This window comes from Asterias amurensis, chromosome 19, assembly GCF_032118995.1.
Source record: "Asterias amurensis chromosome 19, ASM3211899v1".
NCBI lineage: Eukaryota > Metazoa > Echinodermata > Asteroidea > Forcipulatida > Asteriidae > Asterias > Asterias amurensis.
In genome coordinates this window covers 10,167,023-10,185,741 of record NC_092666.1, presented here as the reverse complement: position 1 = coordinate 10,185,741, position 18,719 = coordinate 10,167,023, and the positions used below count along the sequence as shown (strand labels likewise).

Below are 18,719 nucleotides of genomic sequence, written 5' to 3'. Positions count from 1 at the left end.
CCACTCCGCCATGTTTTATCCAGTGGAATGTTTATCAAGGTTGAATTACTAGTCCAAACCTAAATAATTCTGAATGCTAAAGGAATAATCTTCCAGTTAAACTTGGTGTTGGGTGAGAAGTATCACTAAAATCATGAGAATTCTGATGATTTTAGTGATACTTCTCATCACTAAAATCATGAGAATTCTCATGATTTTAGTGATACTTCTCACCCAACACCAAGCACGGAAAAATTGCGAATAAAATCAGTTCCCTGGTCTTGAGTCAATGTACGACCGGACGCGACGAGGGTGATGTAGCTGTATAGCCCCCGGGGAATACGTGATGCGTTGCACCCTGCCCTGACGGAACGAACTCGCATTTCAAGTTGGAAATAACAACGCAAATCGCTCTAATATTTCAGGTAAAAATTGTCAAATTTATTGTTGAAATTGTCTAAACATTATAATGCAACTTATCATTGGGTTGTTTGTACATTTTGATCCTACTGTTGGTCCAACTACGCCGGGGTTAAAAATCTTTTGTTTTCATTTCGTAAACAATATTATTTTAAAGAGTGTGTGCAGACGTCGCGTTTTCTTAAATAAATTTTTCTGGCCTTTATGTTTTCCAAAACGGGTCATAAAATTAAGCGTCAAGGTCGTCGGAAATTCCACATTATTTCAGACAGGAAGGTCGTATGATCTTGATTTTTATTTCATTTAAAATGTCAAGATTTGCTTGTTTGGATTAGGATGATAAACGCAAAAATGAAATTTACTTGATATTCCTCATTACGACAGAGTGGGTCTTATACTTCTTTCTCGAAAACTACGTCACTTCAGAAAGAGATGTTTCCCACAATGTGTTATTCTGTCAACCTCTCCCCATTACTTGTTATCAAGAAAGGAACAATAATTATTTTGAGTAATTACAAATAGTGTCCACTTTTAATGCGGCAAGTCAAGGCTGGAAAAAAACTCTGGCTGCTCTGAGATTATTTGTGTCTTTGTATATAGCTAGCTTGGCACTTTACCGCGTTTGTTGTAATGATTATTAATTAAATTAGTATTAAATTAGTATTATATACTAACGATGACTAGAGCAAGCTAGTCGAAACGTTGAGACCAATCCAAGAACTGATTCCGCGGTAGTAAAGTTAATTACGATCCTATAAGCTAAAGTAGTAGTCCCAGCCTATGTCTATACCATCCGTCCAGGTAATAGTTAATAAGCAGGACAGTTCTTTTCAGAACTGAGAAGTCTCCCGAACACCCGAACAATCTATACTCCTCGCGGTAGTATAATTAAGGAAGACAGTTTCTCTAAGAACAAACTCAAGTAGATACACACATGGTGTTACCGCAAACCAAATATATATTGATACCTCACCATGCAATGCCTCAAATCCTATAAATTAGTATTGTGTTAAAATTACTAATGGTACATGTACACTATTTAAAGATAGGGAATACCTGAATCACTCCAAATATGAAGCAATTAGCGGAGAAAAGAATTATAAACCCACAGAGGACAGATACATTACAAATTTTGTTGAATTTGACTAATTACATTGTGTTTTAAATAACTTTAAACAATTTGGGAGCAGTATTTGTATTATTAAAGTTATTTCTTTGAAACGGTTTAACATGCTTTGGTGGGACTTCATGAAAATATAAGAGCGTTATACACTAACTATAATAGTTAATTGCTGAGACAGCTACAGTTTTTGATCGATTTAACTTTCAACCAGTGTTTGATGTCTAAGAGTCAAACTAAAATGAAAAAAATGTCATGACTGTTTGAACTTTCTGGTGTTGTTCATACCTTTGCCTAAACGGAAGTATCGTATACATGTCTTTGTTAATGGATGCTCACTTTTCTTTTTGAAGGCATGTGTAATTGATTGACTTGTTTGTTTTAATAGTGCGTGTTTATAGGCTATGTGGAGCTTTTCAACTAAAAAAACAATAATCGAAAAAAAAAAAAATCATAAGAATTCAGCTGTACAAACACATGTAGTGGCAACATATTTTAAACGAGACAATGGGTATGGTAATTTTAATATAAAACTTACTTGTAACTAATATAGTTACACATTAGTTATTTACCTTATTTGCTTTATTTCTAATTGGTAATCCCTTTTTGTTCTTTATTGTTCTATAATACTTTTTTTACTTTTTTTTATTGGTAAAATAAATAGTCGAAATAATAAAACGTTTCGTCCGGAAAAATTATTCATAAACCAAAATGAAGAACCACTCAGTAGAAGTACCACAATTAACTGTTACGTCTAATACCCTGATCGCGTTCGCACTCGCGCTTTTCGGGACTAGGTTATCTGGTTTTGTTTTTAAGGAAACCAAAAGTAGATCTAGCAAGCTTATTTTAATCCTATTTTTTCCCCGTTTTACCAACCGTGAGAACCTTTTTTTCTTAACTCCTAGCTTGAAATAGGGAAGGAAACAGCATATTTTCCATGAGGTTCAAAACGATGTTGCGTTAGTGTAAACATACAATAGTTGAAATATTATGGTGAGTGTCCCAGGGAAATCTGTCTGCCGGAGATTCGGTCACCCAATGGGAAATTAACATGGGCTGAGGAGGATTCAAAAGAGGGTGCTATCAGAAGAAGTTTGTTCACAGTTCGCAATAATTATAATGGAGGGGGGGGGGGGGCAGAATCTCCTGCCACACTGGCCAACATTTTTAATTATTTATGTACTTGTTTATACATATTTTCCTTTAGTTAAACAGGGTGATCCAAATCAGTATATACAAAAACTGGTTTCAATTTGGGCACTGCATTTTTAGTATGAATGTGACACGTGGAAAAAACGCATCCGGGATGTTATAATTATTCATCTCTAATACCCTACCCCGGGTACGACCTTACGAAGATCAAGCCAATCACCCCGATCTCAGAAAAATTATCAAGTCGTGTATGATCGCCGTCAAAATCCAGCAATTTGGCAAACTGAAGACTCCGCCCAACTTTACTGTTGCTAAGTAAAAAGTGTATCTGACTCGCTGCCACTACGATAACTAACGATTACACAAAGACCAATGCCAACCAAGCGGTTTTCTACTTCAAAACGGGTTGCCGACGGTGCTGCGTTTTTATTACGACCCATCCTGTTACGACCACAGAGATCTCACCATGAGTTATTATAATAATATGTCTGTGGCTACCACGCTGCTTGTACGATAATGGCGTTCCCATGACGACTTTGCCCCGCTTACTGTTGCTACGACCCAGCTACGCTTATTTTGAACATGTTCAAAATAAGCGTGGGGAGAGCTTGTAGCTTCCCGACCTAGGAGATCCCACCCCGACCAAACCACGATCACGGAGATCCTCTGACAATTGGCCCACAATTGGTCCGCGATTGGTCACGCTCTCGGCCACTATTCCATCGTAGTAGAAGCGGCGTCTATGTGTGAACGGGGTATAACCCTGTCCTGCTGACTGTCCCACGCACCCATAACAAGGCTGGTGACAGAACTTTCACAATCACTGCAGCAAAGGAGTGGAACAGTCTACCACGCTCAATCCAAAATGCAAAATGACTCAGGAAAATTATAAAAACAATCAATTTATTGAATTACATTACAGGTGGCATCCATTTCATAGATACAAAACAGATCCAAGTACAAAATAACGTATTATGATTTGTAGAAATGTTATTTCAGAAAGTAAACATTTTTAAATAATACAAATTTGTCTATAGATGAGCTTCAAAACGATTTACAAATAATGTTTCAGGTCACTTGTAAGACTTAATTGTCACAGAAATGAAGTTTGTGCTCAAAATGTGAATCAAAATGCTAATTACATGCTCATTAATGTCATACTTAATTGTTGTTCTTAAGTACCTTTATCCAACCTTTTTTCATTCTTAAGTAACAAATACTGTTTCAGGTCACTTGTAAGACTTAATTGTCACAGAAATGAAGTTTGTGCTCAAAATGTGAATCAAAATGCTAATTACATGCTCATTAATATCATACTTAATTATTGTTCTTAAGTAACTTTATCCAACCTTTTGTCATTCTTAAGTTACAAATACTGTTTCGGATCACTTGTAAGACTTAATTGTCAAAAAAACGACGTTTGTGCTCAAAATGTTAATTAAAGTGCTAATTACGTGCTAATTAATGTCATTCTTAATTACCTTTGTCCGACCGTAATGTGGTCTTAAGTGATATTATTACTATCAGGAGGTCGATCGTAACACTTTATCCTCAAAACGGTGCTTGTGCTCAAATTGTTAATTAAACTCAATTTTTTGACCTTTTAACGAGGTCACGTGACCCCAGTCAGACCCAGGGGAACTTAAGAATTGGCATTGCAGCACCACCCCACAACAGACAATGACTTGGTGCCATCAAACCTTTTGTGCTTGAATTGTTAATGAAATGTCACCAGGCTCTCAGTCATAATTGTTCAGTAGGCCTACACACACACACACACAAGCAACATCATGGCCGCTGGCTGTCAAAAATACTCTTCGAGATCGGGGAATGGAGTGCTTCTCTGAAACGTTATATAGGTAAGATGCTAACAACAACCAATATTTAAAGGTTTACCCATAGAATACTGATTCATGTGTAGTGACACACTGTTTAGTTTTCAGCAAACAGAAGTAAGTTAAGTAGGACGAAGCCCACGGTGCATAGTTTGATGAAAGTGATACATTGTGAGTGTGCACAATGCTCCCGTGTTGGAAATGGCTGAACAGTCCGTACAGTCGTTAACGATCGATACAAGGCAAGGGTTAGATTGAATACGTTGTGTTCCAGACTTTTTGATCGGGATCAGTTATCTCGAAAAAATTATATAGACCCAATATAATTCGGAAATGGTAATTTGTAAAATGCGAAAAAAAAAATATTAAAAAAAATCCAATGAACACTGTGGAGTGCTGACTCTTTTACCAGGTTACTTCTGACATGATAAATTGATTTACCTCATCAGATTGAAAAATACTATGCTGCCCAGTTTCCAGCAGATACAACAAAGCAGAAGTTGAAGCAGAAGTGAAGAGGAATGGCTGGCTGAAAACATTATATACTGCACATATCAGATGAATCCAGTGTGGAAAGAGTACCGCAAATTAGATGCCCTTGAATTGAAGTTATTGTTGCATCATATTTTACGTTTGAAAAAAAAACAAAAATCATCTTCCTCTTTTTGGAAAAATCCGGACGATCAACTGGAATTTATTTTTTGGGGCCTAACCAACAATTGTATAAAGGAGTAACCAACAAATAATCAATCATTGCTACTTTTGTTGGGTAGCAAGCTTTGCCCAACACGGTTGCCCAACGTTGGTTCAAATATCAACTGACTACATTATTGGGTAACATTTTACCAACACAATGGTAAACAAACTTGCCCAACCATTGGTCAAAAGTTATTACCCAACAGTTGGGTAAAATGATTTGACCAACTTGTTTAGTCAAACTGTTTGCCCAACTATTGGGTTGGTTAAGTTATGCCCAATAATATGTAGTCAGTTGATATTTGAACCAACGTTGGGCAAAAAAGTTGGTAAATTTTTGACCAACGGTATTTGCAGTGTATAAAATGATCGTGGTGTTCGTTTCATTTCAAAGAAGAGGAACAAATTGATTTAAAAACATGTTGTCTTCTTTTTGTGTCTGTTTCAACTGTGATTTCCAAAACGATGCAATTGTTTTGTGTTCACTTTTTAAGAATGTTGCTGTTTGTTGCAAAAAAAAGTTAAGTTAAGAATTGTTTTCTGCGTGTATCCGTTGAACCTATGGAAACCGTTTTTTTTTTTTTTTTACCGTTTGCATATTGCTTAGATGCAGAAACGGCTTACGAAGAAGTCAGGGAGATTGGCGACCATGCAATATCGACAGCTGATAATCGCAACGTCATAGTCCATACATATGCTGAGACGAGGCTGTCATTGGCTGAAAGGGAAGATGAAGCCCAAAGCCCGCCCCCACCGCCTCGTGGAATTTTTAACCAACCACTAGTCTGGTCCCCTGACCAAAGATTCCTTGACGTCTCTTGTTAAAAATCTTAGGTCAGGTATCACCCATGGTTAAAAAAAAGAGCATGACGCAACTTGTCATGGTCGGGGGTCATCTCCAGGGAAACCATGTCTGCAATAGTTGCGATAACGTAACCCTCCTCCCGACGTCCGCCAGGCCGGAGGTCACGAGATTATTTTGATCGGCAATTAATGACAATCTGGTTCAACACGTATAATTTCGACAGCTAGTCACCAGATTTGCCCCATTTTTACCACTTTCAAAAATCAAGAAACTTAATCCTCAATCAATGTCTAATGAACACTCAAGTCAAAACACCTTTGAAAAAATATTTTTGAAGAAAAAGGACAAAAACTTACCAGATCCCGGAGCGATTTCCCAGGTTTATATATGTTGAACTTATCGCATCGCTTTGCAAACGCTTTATTTAGGCACAACGCCTGCATGGCAATAACTGGCATAAAAACTCCTGGATCTACGGTCGACAGGACTGACATTACGATTCCATACCGAACATCATTGATACTGTCCGAATGTTGACGACAACACGTTCGGAACACTTCTGATAACTTCGAAAAAGGAGGAATTCCTTCTTTTTGGTCACGTGATTTTGGGTGATACCGGACCCTAAATTCGACAGAGCCTAGTCGGAGATTTTTGGGTCTGGGAACCAGACTAACCAACCACCTCATAGGATGTGACAATGAGCAATATACGTCAGAGGCCCTTTTCGAAACCACGGCTTCGGCTTTGGATTCGGCTCAGGCAAGCTTGCCGCTTTGAGTACGCGCTCAGGGCTTCAGACGAGCCTAAGCAGTGGTTTCGACATAGTTGCGACATAGCGACAACAGGGACGTCTTTTTGCATAACTCCTTTCTAGACTATCGTTTTTAAACCAGTGGTGGATTTCACAAAGAATTAAGACTAGTCTTATCTCGAGTAAGAACGAGTTACTCGTCCTACAAACAGGGAGGTATACGGCAATCTACCGCCCTCATCCGATACAGTAATGCAGAGACTTCTTCAGTTTGCCAGTCACTGTTTACGTACATACGATCAATCTATATCGCACCTGGTTTTCTGAAATCCTCCTGGCGGACATCAAACCGCAGCAGGAGGAAAATGAGCTACCCAGACACCATCACCAGAGACACTAATATCAATCCAAACGAGACCCAACAACTCATGGGGGATAAAGCAACCTGGCACCACTTCATCAATGCTGCTTCTACTATTCCGTCGAAGGACAAAAGATGATGAGGATGACTCGTCCTAACTTAAGAATCGCCTTAAGTTTTTACTATCTTAATATTTCATTTAGTCCTAAGTCATGACTACCCTTAACTCGAGTCGTAAAATTCCTCCCATATTCTCCCAACAAAACCCAACCCCGTTAACATAACAACCTCCCGGATTTCCCAAACAAATTCGTTCATGAAAAAGTATTTTGTGGAGTCAACATTGCATAAATCACCCAAGTCAAGTCATAAACGTGCTAATGAATGTGTGTATTCGTATGCAATGCTTTATTCGCAATTCACATGACTTCCACATAAATAAAATGAAATAGAAACTATTCATAATTCAGTAATAATATTCCTTATCCTTGTCAATTATTATTGCATTATCCAAAATCAACAATGAAAGCTGTACTGAAGTAAGTTCATCTGCCATCCTTTGCTGTGTGAACTGACGTTTTTGTTTGATCCATCTTACGATCCAGTTGGTTTTATACACACGCAAACAATTTGCTTAAAGGCACTGGACACTATTGGTAATAACTCAAAATAATTGTAAGCATAAAAACATGACAACAAGCAATGGAGAGCTGTTGGAGTATGAAACATTGTGAGAAACGGCTCCCTTTGTACTGGAGTAACGTAATTTTTGAGAAAGAAGTAACTTCTCACTAAAATGTTATTTGAATTGAATTCGAGACCTCGGCTGAGGTCTCGAAAACAAGGCACCTGAAAGCACATAACTTAGGCAACAAAGGTGCTTTTTCTTGACGAGTAATGGGGAGAGGTTGATGGTATAAAACATTGTGAGAAACGGCTCCCTCTGAAGTGCCATAGTTTTTGAGAAAGAAGTAATTTTCCACGAATTTGATTTCGAGACCTCAGATTTAGAATTATTTTGAGGTTTCGAAATCAACCATCTAAACGCACACAACGTCGTGTGGCAAGGGTGTTTTTTCTTTCACTTTTATCTCGCAAATTCGATGATCGATTGAGCTCAAATAGTGTCCACTGTCTTTAAAGACTATTGGTAATTGTCAAAGACCAGTCTTCTCACTTGGTGTATCTCAACACATGCATAAAATAACAAACCTGTGAAAATTTGAGCTCAATCGGTCGTCGAAGTTGCGAGATAACTATGAAAGAAAAACACCCTTGTCACACGAAGTTGTGCGCTTTCAGATGCTTGATTTTGAGAGCTCAAATTCTAAATCTGAGGTCTCGAAAATTCGTGAAAAATTGCTTCTTTCTCGAACACTACATTACTTCAGAAGGAGCCGTTTCTCATGATGTTTTATACCATCAACCTCTCCCCATAACTCGTTACCAAGAAAGGTAACTTACATAGGAAACATTGTAAAAATGTACAAACAAAACAGAAAACAATACTTTATAAGGTAATTCTCCGAAATGATAGCTTTGGATTGAGATTTTCTGGACGAATTAGGTAGTTTTAAACAAATGAGAGCGTTATGCACTAACTATATATCGATTGTTGAAACAGCTATACAGTGTACTTGCTTTTGATCGATTTAACTTTCAACCGAAATATTTATCCAAGAGTCAAACTAAGGTCATGACTGTTTGTACTTTCTGCTGCTATTCATTCATGGTGTAAAAGGAAGTATCGTATAAACGTCTTTGTTATTGGCGGCTACCTTTTCGTTTTGAAGGCAGGTATAATTGATTGACTTGTTTGAAGAGATAAAATAGTGCATGTATGTGTAGAATTATCAACTATAAAAAAGATAAAGGACAAATCAACTTTCATTATGATTATGTTAAAGAAACACGTTGCCTTGGATCGGACGAGTTGGTCTATAAAAAGCATTTGTAACCGTTTTTTATAAAATGCATATGGTTAGAAAGATGTTTTAAAAGTAGAATACAATGATCCACACAAGTTTGCCTCGAGATTGCGTGGTTTCCGTTTACTGTGCGAACTACGGTCGGCCATTTATGGGAGTCAACAATTTGACTCCCATAAATGACCGACCGTGTAATAGTCGACGAGGTAAAAGGAGAACCGTGCAATTTCGAGGCATGTTTGTGTGGATCATTGTATTCTACTTTTACAACATCTTTCTAACCATATGCATTTTACAAAAAACGGTTACAAACGCTTTACAAAGACCAACTCGACCGATCCAAGGCAACGTGTTCCTTTAAAGAGAATGAACAAGAAAAAATGTAGATTCGTGAATACAACATCAGTTTGCTCAGCAAACAATAAATTGTTTAACTAAAGTGATTTTATTCTAAACTGAAAAATGTTATTGTAAACTTAAAGATTATGTTATGCCGTGTGGTATCCTTTTTCTCCAATTGTTGCGATGACGCAGTTTGAAAATGACGTTCAGCACTGAAAACAAAGATAGACACGAATAAAGAAATTTGTAAAAAAAAATAGACATTGTGTTTGTGAACCAAGCAAGACAATTCTTAGGCGTATATATTGTATTGACAATTGTAGTGAAAATGCCCGCTTTTTACTATAGTGGTACAACTGTATTGTTCAGTGCTCAGCTTCCTCCCCTGTGATAGACTTGATTTCAAGTGAGACTGCGGTTATTTCTCTGCATCAGCCACGCAGAATTCCCCCGCAGATTTGCTATCACACGCTCTGACTGTGATCGTAGGCCAATAATATGACGGAGGTTTTAACCTTAAAATCCGCAAGAGGGCGCTATTTCAGGCAGTAATGTGTTGGCTATCAGGTAGACTATATAAAATCCATGTGGAGGATGTGGACTAGTCCAGGTCAGTGACTGTTGAGATTGACAGCTTGTTTCTTTTCAATTTGTGTTCCTTTATCAACACATTAATGCATCCAATGTAATACTTTGTTGGTAAAACCCACTGAACCAGTTCCTTTTATTCAGATACCCGATTGACATTTGTATTGACTTTTTAGTACATTCTTGTTCATGAATGACATTCCTTTAGTAATTAATTTCACAGCCCTGGTCAGAGAACACAAGACTGGGTTGAGTTGGCTTTTTGTGTGTAGCCAGGCAACATCTTGTGTGTGGAGGGCTGAGGCTTGGCATACTCGGTTGATGGTTGTATTGGTGTGCTGCATGCTAGTTCCGATTTTATGTAAGTTTTCTTGATTATTTAGAGGGTATTTCTAAAGTTTCAGCATGGCCATTGTATTTAACTATTAGTTCTGTACCAGCCACAGCTTCTCTACATTTAGTTTGTCCCACAATATTCTGTTTTAATAGTTGCATTTTTAGTAGAACTTTCAATGCATATTCTCTGTTGTATCTCCACCTCGTAGTTTAAGTAATTTTGTTGTAAGCTTTTCAGATCAGTAATTAAATGACTTTTTTGTGGCTGGAAATGAAAGCCACCCCAAAACTGTGGTTCGTTTTATGTCTGTAAGAATGCACCAAGTTCATTCATGGGTTCTCAGATCTTCTTCTAAAACAAGAGTGATACATTATCATACCAAACGAACAGATCCCAAATAATTAGTTTTCTGACGCTTTCGGTTTTGGCGTTATCAGTTATCAAAGTTTTGGCCTAAAAGCCCTGGTGATCCTTATAATATACATTCCCTGTAAATGCAAAAATATGCGCCAAGCTCGTCCCAACGAAAGTAAAACATTGTTTTAAACCCCCCAGTTGGGCTAACGCAACCTGTGACGAACAGCGCCCTCCTGTGCCATGTTCATTGCCTCAGAACTCAAAGGTTCAATGACTTAAACAAGTTCACATGATAGAACTTGCAGCCCTAAAACAAATTTAAGTGCAAAGTACGTTGGTTCTTGTTGGCGCAGTAGAGATATAATAGAGGTCAGAGGTCGAATTTTACCAAATTTTCGCATCTCCGTAACCTCGCGCGCCAACATCACAAAAAAATGCTTAATGACACCCGGGTGTAGAAACAGTTTTCGTATAAAAAGAGAATCTTGGGATCTCTGCAATTTGCATGTCAAAAGACTTTGCGTAAATTTTCTTAGTATTGCCCCACCACACTAAGCCTAGAATTGGCACATTCATTCACTTTTCTCAGTTACTGTGACCTGCGCCAATAAGATCCCATCAATGCTTTTCTTGTATTTGGTTAAGTTTAGTGTTCCTTAACAGATTTGTAGTGGAAAATAATTGGGATCATGCTGGCGCACATATTATATAACAATTTCAAAAGTCATAATTCATACCCAACTACACTAACGACTATTTCGGGCGATTTGTGTCGTCAAGAAACTACGCGCGCCAATATGATCCCATTAAACATTGTCTGCATTTTATGCTTATGTAGATTCTCAGCAACACATATAAAGCACACAAAATATTTCAAGTCAATTAGTTAAAAAAAAATGTACATGATGTACATGTTATCCTTTTATGCATTGCTGTGGCAACCGAAACTGGGAAGTATCCCACATTTTCAAAAGGTTGCCACACCATGAGGGAGGTGGGTCTCCCATTTTGGTCTATATAGATAGGAGTTGATCAACAAATGGTGCTAGTTTAATGACAGGAACCAGCTTCGGAGCCTATTCAAAATTGTATTAAAGAACAAGGGCTCTATCTTTTAAGTTAGGGACAGTGCATAAAGGTTCCTTTATTACAGCAGGGTGAATATTCATGCATCGGCCTCTGCGATGACGAAACACCTTGCAAGCTTACCCGCGCTGTTCAAAGGCGAATGAATAGAATCTGTTAAAAACAATGCAGGACTATCTCCACTCACGTTGGCTGTTTTTTAATTCTTTCACTAGGTATGTCACAAGCACACAGTTTACTCATTCGCCTTTGAATAGCGCGGGTAAGCTTGCCAGGTGTTTCGTCATCGCAGAGGCCGATGCATGAATATCCACCCTGTAAATGACTTACAATAAAGGAACCTTGTGCAACGTTCGTCGTGTATGTAAACTGTGGGTGATGTAGCTACCCAGGGAGAGCTGTTTGTTGGCTCTGACGTGGTCAACCGGCCGACGTACCTCCAAAACCTATGAACACTAGTAAGCAACAAAAAGGACACGGTCGTCTAACGGTAATGGTAACTCAATGATTCTCAACGTAATACAAGTTTTGCCTTGAAGATTTGTGTCTTTCTATTTTGCTTTTTTGACAACCGTGTGAACCTTTTTGTTCTGCCTTTAGTCTTTCAAAAACATAAGAAAGAAAAGCGAAACCCTTTACTACCCTTAAAGGGTCTATGTACAGATTTACATTAAACTTACACAGTTTGAAGATAATGATGGTAGAAAGCTTCACTGAAAATATTACTTGCAGAGGTGCTGTAGTTATTAAGAAATTAGTAAAACAATGAATGAAAATAATTTTCATCTCAGTGATCATGAGACGGAAATTATTTTAGCATGTAAAAACGTATTTTCATGACATTGTTTTACTCATTTCTCAAAAAACTACAGCACCTCAGCAAGTAATATTTCCAGGGAAGCTTTCTACTATCATTATCTTCAAACTGTGCAAGTTTAAAGTAAATCTGTGGACATTGTCGTGGTATGTGTTACAAAAAGTACCCAAATCCTTTAAGCCTGTAAAGTAGTTGTTTTCGTAGCCATTTTGTTTGTTAAGTAAAAAAGAAAAGGATAGTGGAACCAACACTCACGAAAGAAGATTGACAGTTGTTTCTCTTTTATGGGGTAAATATTGCGCATGTTTGCAAAATGTAAGAACTTCACCTTTTCTGGCTTGAAGAGATGTCAGTTTTTGTTTCGATCCATCAGTTTTGCTCAGTTGTGTTTTCTCGATGTACTGTTGAATTACGAGATGTTTTTGACTGTCATGAGTTAAAACAACCTTTTACAAAATACCAAAGTGAGCTGTTATCCAACAACGTTTTCACAGTGTCAATATTATTCAACAAATGGGAGGCGCATTTACCGAGAAGTTCGCAGTCTTGTTAGTTGTTGGAATTATGTTTCAAGGTAAGTCGTCGAGCTTAAGTGTCGATAAACATTAAAAATATAATTAGTTTTTATTTGAGAAGCAACCTGAAAAGAAATAAATGTTGATGCAGTGTCTAAGACAAAAACGTACACTAAAACACGATAGTAGAGGCGTGTCATGGCATAGCGGTTAAGAGCACCGGAGCTCTGGTGTTTGATCAGCAGAGTGTTGGTTCGAGTCCCGGTCGTGACATTTGTGTTCTTAAGCATCACACTTAAACATGATTGCTTCGTAAAGTTGGGGAGGTAGTGCTTTCTGCTCTACCAGCCAGGCTTCTGATAAATGATACCCAAGCCTACATCTGTATGGACTGTAAAGGGGGTAACCCTGTTTCAGCCCCAGGAGTATGTGGCAACGGCCCCTGGAAAAAATAATTGTAGCCCTCACCTTGAAGTGGCCTTCAGGCCTTGTGTGTCTGGCGACTTGCAGAAAGAAAAAAATGTTATCAATGCTAACCTCGCGTGAAATTACTTTGAAGAGCTGTTCAGTGATTGGATAAGTTTAAATTTATTTCTATTTTGCATAGATGCCATCTCTTCTGGGACCATCATGATAGACATGCCACCAGTCGTCTCAGTTTTTGAAGGTGAAGACGTAGAATTAGAATGCAAGGTTCGGTATGCGGATGGTACATTGATTCAACCATGTGATGAGCGAAGTGGGTTACTACTCCGATGGTCATTAGTAAATAGGTTGGGAAACATGTTAGATGAGGTCATTGCACGGTGTGGTAGAGTGGCATCGTTCAAGAACAAGACTGTGGAGTTTAATCAAGACAATGGCAATCTAACAATATTGAATATAGGCCTTGCAGATGATGCCGTGGTTTGGTGTAAAGTGTATGGATTTTTCGACAGTCACTCAAACATGACACATCTTAAAGTTAAAAAAGGTAAGTGTTTACCTCAAAAAGAATGGAATCTTCAACTAGAATATATCACCTTTTCTTATATACCAATATTACTCAAATTTGTCTGACAGAAATTACCAACAATTTATGTCGTATGAACAGTTTAGCAAAATTATGTTGTCAAACATTTCATTTATCATAATCAACTAGATATTTAAAAAATATGTGGTTACTGATAGTTTGAATGTCGGAAATGTCGTTACGTGTTTACTTGTTGATTTAGGGTTTGTTCTTAAAGGCAGTGGACACTATTGGTATATTACTCAAAATGATTATTAGCATAAAACCTTACTTGGTAACGAGTAATAGAAAGTGGAAAATGTGCGAGGAAGAAAAGCTGCGTTACATAGCTATCACCGCGGCAGACATTTAACGACTTGTCCCAAGTCTATACTTCAACGCAGGATCTAGCCGTAGCCGTAGCTGTTGCCGCCTATTTGGACACAGCCTTTAGTTACATTTGTTTAGTGAGAGAGGATTACTCTTTTATATGAGAGCTTATAAGTCGATCTACGGACGGCATTGTTCTTAAATCGCTAGAGATTAGAGTTCCAAAAGACGTGGACCAGTAAACCGAAGGGTGTTGCCAGAGTACATGGTGCGGGTAAAAGGAAGAAACATGTTATGACGGGATCTGGTTGAGTAACATGAATTTCATGATCCGACGGAAACGGTAATTATTGCAACTAAATTATTTTCTATGTGATAGAAGTTTTTGTTTTCTTCTCTTTTTTTTTTTTTTTGGGGGGGGGGGGGGCAAACGTGTGAACCTTTTTTTCTGCATTCTGTGTTCTAATAAAGAAAAGCGAAACCTTTTACTAGCCTTGAGTCTGAAAGCAGTTGTTTTCGGAGCCGTTTTGTTTGATGAGTAGAGAAGAAAATGATAGTGGAACCAATACTCACGAAAGAAGATTGACAGTTGTTTCTCTTTTATGGTAAATAGTGTGCATGTTTGCAAAAAGTAAAAGTTTCATCACTTCATGCTTTACATTGTTTTCAATACACCAGCAATCCCCTCACTAAGCCAATAGCACTGCTACTAGTTAAGGTTTCGCTGCAGTTTCTTAACATGGTTTAAGAAGAACTTATCACATTATATCATAGTGTAATGATGTTCGCCATTAGTTTTTTACAAAATGGAGTTCGCAGTCTTCTTAATTGTTAGAATTATGTTTCAAGGTAAGTCGAGTGTAAATAATATAGAGAAATATCGTACATAAAAACATTAGTAATAGTTTGAGTCTTTAGTTAAAAAGCTACCTTAAAATAAATACATATGATGCAGTGTTGGAAACAAAAACACGTCAACGAACGAAAGTATTGTTAAGCTGAGGTGAAATATTTATGAAGAGTTCAACTTTAAGGTAAAAAAACATCTTTGTATTTTGAACAGGTTGCGTCTCTTTTGGGAACCTCAGGATAAGCATGCCACCAGTCGTCTCAGTTTTTGAAGGTGACGACGTAGAATTAGAATGCAAGGCTCGGTATGCGAATGGTACTGTGGCGAAAACTGCCTTGCGTTTTAGAATTATTATAGAGTTGTTGAGACAACTTAAATGCTATCTCTTTATTTATAATGTCTTGCTAATTCACCATTATTGTAAGTTTAACTTCAGCTAAATTTAGTGTTCACACATTTGGTTGTGCGTATTGGGCTGTGCGTTCGCGTGCGCTTTACGCGCACGCTTACAAACTGCTAGCGCGCACGCTACCAAAGGTGTTAACATTTTGTTTTCTTAACGCTTATAATTAACCAATCGGTTCTCTGGCTTAGTGCAGCGCGTACGTCTGCTAGGCTATAAAAGGGGACGAAAACCAGAGATCGGGGCTCAGTCGCTTCCAGACTAGAGATCGCCACTCAAGACCTCAAGACCTCAAGAACTCAAGACCATTCAAGACCTCAAGAACTCAAGACCATTTAAGAACACACACACACGCAAAACGATGCTACTCACTTTATTCATTGGCGATTCTCATTAGATAGTTACTACACGAGCAGCCACGCTACCATGTACTGCTGCGTGCGAATAATGAACCAGCGAACTGATTGATTACAGAATACCTTAAGTTAATACCGTTTAAATCAAGAGAGGGCGCTATGTACATTTTGTGATTGAACATGATTGAATAAAATACACACTGTGTAGTTCCTTGCGGTTAATGTCAACCCTCTGTTTGAAACACTGATTTATTTCAATGTGCCTCATCAGTAGAGTTTAAGGACAATCCCCCCAATATTATATTTCATCCTTCCCCTGTGACTTCTTCAGATTCCAGAGTGGCGGCTTGGTTAAATTCATAAGAACCATACCCCACCCCGGAATCGTTACATTTTGGTGGCAGCGGTGGGATCTCAAGACTGGTGAATTAAAGAACTTCGAATCATAACAAGAGAATTAAAGAGTTTAAAAGTGACGAAAAGAGAAATTTATAAAGATGGAAAGTCCAGTACAACAAGAGATCCAGAACGAATCCTTTTTAGGTGAAGTTTCAGGGGAAGATGAAAGTAATATTTCCACGGCAAGTTCTAGTGATGAAATAAAGATTACAGAGAGCGGTGATTCAAGATTATCAGAGTCAACTTCAAGTGATAATTCTCCGGAAAAGAAAGTAATCAAACAGGGACAAGCAGTTCTAGACAAAATGAGGGCAGAATGTGAAATTCTTCAGAGAGAGTTGGATTGCGCAAATGAAGAAAGAGAACAAGTAAACGAATACAGATCACAGTTGCAAGGCCCAATCAAGAAAACCAGGCCCAATCAAGAAACAAGGCCCAACCAAGAAAACATGAAAACAAGAAATCAAGATAACAGAGGTTGTGGTGCAAAAATGAAGATAAAACCTACAAGCTACGACGGATCCAGTTGTTGGAACGACTATGCTGTTCAATTTGAAATGCTTTCTGAAATGAATGGCTGGAGTGACAAAGTAAAGGCTATGTATCTCGCAGCCAATTTAAGAGGTTCAGCACAGTGCGTTTTGGGTGACTTGGATGATGACAGTCGTCATGACTACACAGCGTTGGTAACCGCCTTGAACAACAGGTTCGGCTCAAATAACCAGAAAGAATTATTTAGAGTACAGTTAAAGAACAGACAACGAAAGAGGGAAGAAACATTGCCTGAGTTGGCTCAAGCAATTAGACGACTCACACGGCTTGCGTACCCATCAGCTACGTACGTTTTACAAGAAACTTTATCTCAAGAACATTTTATTGACGCTCTGACCGATGGTGAGATAAGATGGCGTGTTTTTCAATCTAAACCAGAAACTCTGGCTGATGCAGTCCGCATAGCAGTGGAACTAGAGGCTTTCCAGGCGGCTGATCGCCAGCGTGGGGTAACTCGGAAAATGGCAAGAGTTATCGTACCAGAACAAGACAAAGAATCGGAGCAAAGTAAAGAAATGAAAGACATACAAGGCAAGATTCTTTCACTGTCTGATGAACTTGGCGCTCTAACCAAGGCTTTAAAGAACATGACCAGTGGGCATAAAGAGGGTGCTGGGTTTACCCAGACCGATAAAGTGACGTCATCACCGGCATATGGTCAACGCAACCAAGCAAAGAACCGGTACAGGCAAGATGGAAGAAACAATAGAGGACCCCCTGCATGTTGGAATTGCAATGAATTAGGCCATTTCGCACGGGAGTGTCCGCACTCAAGACAGAATTCTTACAGATACAACAATAATATGAGCCAACAAGCATTGCAGCAGGGAAACGGACAGCAGCCGATTTCGAGGTCCAACGGTCGGCTGGGAAACTAAGGACAGACGGACCAAAAGAAAGCAAACCCCCATCAGTAAAGCGTGCAGTAATTAATCAAGGCATAGAAGTAACTGTTCGAGTTGAAGGCGTTCAAGTAAATTTTCTAGTGGATACTGGGGCAAGCTTGACTATCATCCGCCCAGATATGTATTACAAGATTTCCGAAAGTTCAAGACCAAAACTAGATTCGACTAACGTAAAAGTAGCCATGGCCAATGGAGAACTCGCCCCTTGTTTGGGACAAGGACGACTCAAGCTAGAATTTCAAGTTAAAGAACAAAGTAAAGTAATAAGTCAAGACGTATACCTAGCTGACATTGAGCCTGAGGGAATTCTGGGCTACGACTTCCTTGAAACGTACGACTGTACACTGAATTTGGGAAGAGGCGAAATGCAGATTGGAGGACAGCAAGTAAAATGTCATGTTTACCGGGCGTCTGCTGAAAAGTGCACCCGAGTGATAGCCGACCGAACTATTACAATCAAAGCAGGAGAAGAGATATTGCTGCCTGGCAAGCTGAAACACAAAAATAGAAATTCGAAGTTTGGCATTGTTGAACCTGAGCCGAGATTCGTCAGAAATCACGAGGTCATGGTTGCCAAAACCTTGGTTGATGTCCAACAAGAATTGGTACCGATCAGAGTTCTCAATCTTAAAGATGAAGCTATAATAATCTACCAGGGTGCAGTGTTGGCCACGTGTGAACCCGTACAGAGTGGTGAAATCGTGCAAGAAAAAGAGGGACGTCGTGTAACTATATTACAAGAGAACAAGCAAGCGTCGGAACAAGAAATTCCAGAGCACTTGACCGAATTATTCAAGATCAGTAGTGAAAGGCTAAATCCAAGTCAAAAGATGCAATT

General features: G+C 38.6%; 1 protein-coding gene across 1 annotated transcript; it reads left to right on the top strand.

The window, feature by feature from the left end:
• The first annotated feature begins 13,082 nt into the window (after positions 1-13,082).
• Positions 13,083-15,934, top strand: LOC139951839 (uncharacterized). The gene is made up of 4 exons (XM_071950907.1): positions 13,083-13,154; positions 13,703-14,068; positions 15,480-15,581; positions 15,861-15,934. The coding sequence occupies exons 1-4, from the start codon at positions 13,094-13,096 to the stop codon at positions 15,932-15,934; spliced, it is 603 nt and encodes a 200-aa protein (XP_071807008.1). The 5' UTR covers positions 13,083-13,093.
• The last annotated feature ends 2,785 nt before the right edge of the window (positions 15,935-18,719 follow it).